Source organism: Rutidosis leptorrhynchoides, chromosome 1 (genome assembly GCF_046630445.1).
Source record: "Rutidosis leptorrhynchoides isolate AG116_Rl617_1_P2 chromosome 1, CSIRO_AGI_Rlap_v1, whole genome shotgun sequence".
Taxonomy (NCBI): domain Eukaryota; kingdom Viridiplantae; phylum Streptophyta; class Magnoliopsida; order Asterales; family Asteraceae; genus Rutidosis; species Rutidosis leptorrhynchoides.
In genome coordinates, this window is record NC_092333.1 from 728,327,554 (window position 1) to 728,335,367 (window position 7,814).

At 29.3% G+C, this 7,814-nt stretch overlaps 1 protein-coding gene across 1 annotated transcript; it reads left to right on the forward strand.

The window, feature by feature from the left end:
- Window positions 1-4,654: 4,654 nt before the first annotated feature.
- Window positions 4,655-7,075, forward strand: LOC139886363 (peptide methionine sulfoxide reductase B5-like). Its single transcript, XM_071870148.1, has 3 exons — window positions 4,655-4,980; window positions 6,495-6,651; window positions 6,800-7,075. The coding sequence occupies exons 1-3, from the start codon at window positions 4,751-4,753 to the stop codon at window positions 6,947-6,949; spliced, it is 537 nt and encodes a 178-aa protein (XP_071726249.1). The 5' UTR covers window positions 4,655-4,750; the 3' UTR covers window positions 6,950-7,075.
- The last annotated feature ends 739 nt before the right edge of the window (window positions 7,076-7,814 follow it).

Genomic DNA, 7,814 nt, shown 5'->3' on the forward strand with positions numbered 1-7,814 from the left:
CTGTAAACACTTAGAATACGTATCTTATATCGTTAGAAAGCTCTTTTGACAAGGAATATAACTAACCACTTTTCATCAAGTAAAAACATCAATTACAATAACTGAAATCTCGTCAAGTGATCATTAAAGGTTTATTTTCAATGTTTCAAGTTCACAAAATGCATTTTAAGATACGGGAATCCAATTCACACATATGATATGCCGTTTTGAAGGTAATAAAACATACATTACAAATAAACACTTACTAATAATATTTCATGGCATTCAAAACATCGAAAGTTCGTTTTAAGTCTATCAAACCCTAACCAAAATTCACAAAAATCAATAACCATGTGTTTGAAGTTTTCTTAATCAACCTGCGCATCAAAACGAAGCTAGTGATACTAGTAACATAATTAAAACATGAACTTTAACAATTTAACAACATTAACTCATCTAAAATCAAAGATTAAGCACACCCATTTTCAAGTTCATGCTAGTTACTCCAAAACAACAAATCGAGCAAACATAACATATATTCATGTTATACTTGAGCCATAGATACTAACTAACACCATTTCAAGTATATAAAACGAATTTAGAGAAATCTAGTGTTTTAGAAATGTTACCCAAATGTGATGAAATTGGTACCAAAATGTAGATGATGAAGAGAGGATCGCGAATATGTAATTTGTTTTGATGTTGGCCTCCTAGATCGAATTCAGATGAGAATGATTGAATTAGGTGTTTGTGTGTGTTCTTGAGATGGAGAGAAAAAGAGAAGTAAGAAAAAGAAAGAGGAGGTTGAATGAGTGGTGGTGGTGAAGTGGTTGACTAGTTGACCTAGTCACCACTTTTCCCACTTGGCAACTTTGGTCCCTCAAGTTTCAAAGCGGGTGCGGGAATTAACCAAACGAATATTTTAAAAATGCTCGAGTAAACGAGTGATGTTATAATTAAATAACGGGAATATTATGAACGTTAGTCAACGGGAACTACGAATTTAAATAACGAAAGATATTAATAAAAAAAAGACAGTGTTAAAAATAAATTTAACGGAAAAACGCGGGATGTTACAATCTCTACTCTAAGATATTAACTTATTCGATTCCAATTGAATAAGGTTAATTCCATCGATTGTTTTACGTCCTTGAAATCCAGATTTCAAATCAGGGTTTGCACAATTATTGAAGTTAAAACATTCGATCCACTCTTTTCCACAAATTAAGCACTCAAATCCGAAATCTGTAAAACTATTACGATTTTGCTTTGATCATAATATATGAACCATTATGTACAACCTTATAATAAAACCAATGATATAAAAAACGGCCGAGACATGCGTCAAAACGGTTTACCATGCTACCGTTGCAATGGACCTAGAAACAGTTAAAAACGATCAATGCCTAGAAAACGGTCAACAACGCCAAAAAGATGGGCAACAACGGCCGAGAAGGTAAAAAAGCGGTCGAGACGGTCAAGACGAGGTCGAGACGGATATTGACAAACGCTGACTTTCTAAATAAATTTCAAAAATAAATATTTCAAATATAAATATTTCAAATTAAAGGCAAATATCGATGCTTACTTTGAAATATTTATTTTTGAAATATATATAAAAAGTCAATGTTGGTCAACATCCATCTCGACCCCATTTTTTCTGTTGCGACGTTTTCAGGTACCTACCTTTTCGACCTCGTCTCACGTATTTTTCGACCTTGGATAAAACAACTCATGACCATATGTACAATATTTGAAGCATTATGTACAAACTTATAGTAAAATACCCCATGACCATATATACAATATTTGAAGCATTATGTGCAACCTTATGATAAACACTCTCATGACTATATGTACACACTTTAACACAAGAAGCATATTGTACAATCTTCATATAATATTTGTATTTAATATTTAAAAAATTCTCAAGAGGCATTTGTTATTATTAAGAATTATTATTAAAAATATAAATACTTAATTTTAAGCAAACTTTATTATTATAATTACTAGACGTCAATGCCCGTGCGTTGCACGTCTTGTCCTACAAAGCCAACTAAATAACAAATAAAAATTTCAACACAACCAAATACTATATAGAAGCAATCATATTTCAATATTAGTTTAGTATTGTAGCAATATATGTCAATCTTATAAGTCACATCGATTGCACTAATATCACAATTGTAAGATAAAATGTTTATCTCCAAACATGCAACGATATATATTATTAGCACAAAATACAATTGATGTTCAATCTAAAAAGGTAATTACTACAAACATCCAAATGCAATATCCATAACCAATGTAACAAAAGAAATAGAGGAAAATTATAAACTAAAATGCATACAAATAATATCTTAAATATGTGATAACGTAATATATCTTCATCTTTCATGTGATATGTGATACTTGACATTAAATGATCAAACATCTTAAAAGTAATGAAAAATGAGTATTTATACAACTCTATCAATTATTTTATTTGAAAAGTGTAAGTGATGTGAATAATGAGAAAATAGTATTTATAGACAACAATGTCTATCAATTTAATTAGGTAGTTAATATAAGAAAAGTGAAAAAGGTTAAAACTATTGTTATTATTTATGAGATAACATAAAGTTTTTATAAATGTTTAGAGAAAATAAAAAGTTTAAAACTATTGGTATTATATATGACATGCATTAATATTAGTTAGTAAGAATATTTATGATCAAATTTATGGTAAGAACTTAATATTAATATCAAATTAAAAGACTATATACACAGATTTAATTTTTAATTTTTAGTTCATGTTTATCTTATCCTGATTAATTAATCAATATTTTTTTTACCATCTTTATATTTTAAACTTGTATTTTTTTCGCTTTTTATGATATAGATTAAATAAAATTTCATTGCAAAACAACATTAGGTAATGTATAATTACTTTTTCATTAAAAAGTAAAAACTATAGATAAGTTTTCAACGAGTACACATATATACATTACTTTCGTTACAATTATTTCAATCGTTTTTTGTTTAATAATATATTTATGTATAAAAGGTTAGATATTCCAAACCAATCAAAATATGAATGAACATTTTTATCTTCTCATTTTTACTATACTAATTATATTATTGTAGGGTAATCAAAATTATTTGAATGATGATGAATACAAATATAACACACAATAATATGTATATCAAAAGTCAAATAAAATTATGAGGATTGAAGAACTTACATTTTGCATATGATGACGATGATGATGACGAATACAAATCTAAAACACAATAATAATATGTAGATCGAAAGTGAAAACACAATAATAAACAAATAAAATTTAAAAATAAGGTACGAAAAAACATTAATAATATTGATATCGAAATGAACAAATAAAATTGAGCTAAAGTATGAGGACTAAAGAGCTTACATTTTCTATGTGATGACGATGATGATTAATACAAATCTAAAATACAATAATAATATGTATATCATGAACAAATAAAATTGAATGAAAGTATGAATACTAAAGAGCTCACGTTTCCCATGTGATGACGATGATGATGATGAATAGAAATATATAACACAATGATAATATGTATATCGAAAGTGAACAAATAAAATTTGAAGAACTTGCGTTTTGCATATGATGGCGATGATGATGAATACAAATCTAGAACACAATAGTACGCAAGACTAATTACGTGTCTCCTCTTTATACTAAGGTTTTATTAATAGAACATGGATGGATGATGAAAAATGAAGAAGAAAAAAAAAATGGTTAAATGCTAGTGATCTTACTTTAAAAGCTCTGCCTCCAAATATAATCTAATGGAAGCAATTCAATATCATATTAGTATAACAGACAACTTTAACAGTAAAATGATCATGAACCAATTTATATAATACAATCCTCTTTAATCAATTTATGTAACTGATCATTAATCATTGCAAGAAAATGAAAAGTTAGTAATTAGAATAAAAGATTCTTGAATTTTCTATTTATTAAATGTATTAATTTTTATTTAATACTTTATTAATAATTAATATAGATATTCTAATTTACTTTTTACCATTATTTAATATATATTTTGTAGCAACTTTTCTAACTTTTTTACCAATAATAAATGCAAAGAGAGGTGAAAATATATTTAATATACCATACTTAATTTTCTGGAACTCAATTCTTATAGATATATATAGATATAGATAGATAGATAGATAGATAGATAGATAGATAGATATAGATAATTATAATTATTATATTATATTATTATATTCAAATATGAGTTCTCTTTACGAGATTAATTACGTTACATATGTAATGTAGGTTTTTATGAGTACGAAAATAGTAATTGTGATGAAAATAGGAAGATGGTGGTGGAGAATGGATGTAGTTCATTTATTCTGACCAAGTTAAGTATATCAATATGTTTAAAAAAAAGACAAATTTCCTAGTCGAAATCCGTGATTCCAACTAAATGACTTTAACATTTACATTCACTAAATACCTAAAACACATTATTAATAAACTCGTAGTTTTACGGGTCATTTCAATTTTTGAATCCGTATAAATATTGTGTCTCCTAAGATTCTACAACTTACAAGCTCAAATATAAACGTGATATACTTTATATAATTAGATAAATAAGGAATTTAGAATTTTCACTTTTATTGGTTAAAATTGAGCGGTGATGTGGGAAAATTCGGTTCAATCTTAAACAAGTAGTGTGCCCATGTTTGGTGAGAACGAGTTAGTGACTCAGTATTGAACTTCTCACCCATTCGATGATGTCAATTCTAAGTTCAACACCTTTACCACGCAACTTAATAACCACACAATTTAAATCGAATCGATCGTCCTTCACCAATTTTTCCAAATTAGGGTTAGGGTTTTCGGGTAGTAAAAGAAATTTCAAAAGGGGAATTGTAGCTATGGCTGTTCAGAAATCAGAAGATGAATGGCGCGCGGTTTTATCACCCGAACAGTTTCGAATCTTGAGACAAAAAGGAACAGAGTAAGCTAGTTGTGTTGATAAAGTGGTTATTTATAATCCGATTTTGAATATTAATGGTTTGTTGTTCATTAGTAGTATCAATTAGTTATATTAGATAAGATTAGATAATTTATAATCAAGAGGATTATAACATAGGTGTAGAAGCTTTAAAACATTATTTAAACTGATGAACGAACCCGACAACATGTGCCCAGTTTTTTAGATTTTGTGTATTTGTTTATAGTTTCAAATTCTTTTGCATGTTTTCTTAAGCTAAGGACGCTTTTTATTTGAAGTTGATCCATACACAATATTGGTTATGTGAGCTATAATCAAGTTGTTTAATAGATCGTTCTGAATTTAGGTAGGTTTTATACTGTAAATGGTACTTTTAATCATGTCAAGAAAATTTATTTTATTTTATAATTTTTTTTTAAAGGCATGTCAACAAGAATTTAGCATCATATTCAGGTCCTTTAATAACATCTAATACTTTGCAACAAAGTGTGCTTTTGAATGAGATGGCAAGTATAATTATGAAGAAAAATTTCCTTTATTTTCTTTTTCTGTGAGATCTAATTTCCTTGTCAAGAAAGAGTAAATCTTTGGAGATATCATGGATGAAATATGAATGTAAAAAACTGTTTGAAGATGGCGAGTATAATTCTATTGAACAAATTGTAGTGCACATTTTCTTTTCATTTTCTGTGTACTTACATAAGTATGCTAAGTTGTTTTTTGCAATTAGTTATGATATCTACTGGGTGAAAGATTTTGTTACATCTATTTGTCCATCACTAGGATTCTCAATATATGACCATTATCCAGTCACTAGTTTCATGAGAACACAGCAGTATAGTATCCTTTATATTAGTTATCCTAACAGAAATGTAAGCACTGCCTTGACAAAATTTGTGCTCTATCATGTCATATAGTAGTACATACCGAGTTCCATATATATTTATTCTACGTTACGATTGTTCTATTTAATCCCACCCTTTCATATTCCGGCGTCGGTTGCCCGAGGTCGCTATACCGACGGTGGTTTTTTTTAATTATTCTATTTTATTATTAGTCCACGTCATATTTTCTCTTACCAAGACTTTGAACCAAGGACACCGAACGACACCCCACTTTAATCAATTTCAAGGTCCATTTCGTCCTTTAAATGGACATCGAAAATGGACTACGGATACCTTGTGCTCTTATGAAAATAATTTGGTGTAAGTAATATATTAACCGCTTCTTGGTTTATCAAGGACGGTAGCATAATCTGTATCTTGAGTTACTATATACTACATGGACTACAACTTTTCTACCTCCTATTTCAGATTTATCATTATCATTATATTCGGTCGTGCAATTTGCATCTTTACAGACCATGTAAGGGGTTGTGATATTTGAATCAACTGTAGTACCATTAGTTATGTGTGGAAAGATGTTTTGGTGGTTGTATGCTAAGCGTAATCAGTAAATACATCTCAAACCCCTACAATTTCAAACATAAATATATATAATTGGAGTATTAACAACAGGTATCCAGGAACTGGAAAATACGACAAGTTCTATGAGGAAGGAGTTTACACTTGTGCAGGATGTGACACCCCTCTTTACAAGTCCACTACAAAGTTTAACTCTGGGTGCGGTTGGCCAGCCTTCTATGAGGGTCTTCCTGGAGCCATAAATCGTCATGTGAGTAGTCACTTGGCTTATCATTTCTATTTCTAGCATTTCTTCTTCTTCTACCTCATTTATTATGTAATAGGAGTATATGTTACTCCATATACTATTTGGTAATGGTAACAAAAAAAAATTGATATATGTGGGATTGTAAATTCAGGCTGATCCAGATGGAATGAGGGTGGAAATCACATGTGCAACTTGTGGTGGGCATCTTGGACATGTTTTTAAAGGTGAAGGTTTTCGCACCCCAACAGACGAACGCCATTGTGTCAATAGCATCTCTCTCAAGTTTACACCGGGAAATTAAACTTTTTTCTCTCTCTTTTTTCCCCCTATATATGAATATATATGATTGGACACTATTGTTGTGTCGGAACAAAAGATAGTCCTGCCGAAGTTTCCCTTATAAAAATTTGGATGGTATTTATGTTAACGTATTGGAAAAAGTCGGTAGTTATATAGGTAGTAAATTCACGCACGTGAAGTCAATCTACACCAATGAGCAGTAGCTCAACCGGTACCCGTTGCCTATAATTATAATTATAAATACGTACATTACTTTCACATTTTCTTTCAACTAAGCTTAATTTTAATTCACTATAAATACATACATTACATATATTGTATAAACTAGCTGTGGAGCCCTCGCTTCGCGTCGCGGGCTCTGTTTTGAATACGAGTTAAAAAAAAAAGTCTTGATGTATTTTGTAAAAAGAATTTTTTTTTGACATCTAACATCGAAGGGTTGTTCATTTTGTAAAAGTTGCTTCTTTTAGCGTTTTTTTTTTTTATAAATTTAGTTGATCTATTTTGTACAAAAGAATGTTTTTCGATATCTTTTGGTAGCATTGAAGGGTTGTTCATTTTATGAAAGTTGTCTGTTTTATTGTTGAGGGAAAAAAGTTAGTTGATATTTTTGTAAAAAAGAATTTTTTTCGACATCTTTTGATAACATTAAAGAGTTGGTTATTTTACGAAAGTAGCTTATTTTATCGTGGGGAAAAAAAAGGTGAAATGATGAAAATACCCTGGTTACTATTGGTGAATAGTAAAACAGTGTTTTGTATATTAGTATATGTGTAAATAAATCTACAAATTCAAAACGTAAAAAGAACAAAAAATAAAAATAAAATCACGACCAAAACCAAAAACCTCTCAAGTTGCTACTTGTC

Coding starts and splice junctions, on each gene's coding strand:
- LOC139886363 (XM_071870148.1), top strand. CDS start 4,751: ATGATGTCAATTCTAAGTTCAACACCTTTACCACGCAACTTAATAACC. Junction 4,981..6,494: donor TTGAGACAAAAAGGAACAGA/GTAAGCTAGTTG, acceptor TATTAACAACAG/GTATCCAGGAACTGGAAAAT. Junction 6,652..6,799: donor CTGGAGCCATAAATCGTCAT/GTGAGTAGTCAC, acceptor TTGTAAATTCAG/GCTGATCCAGATGGAATGAG.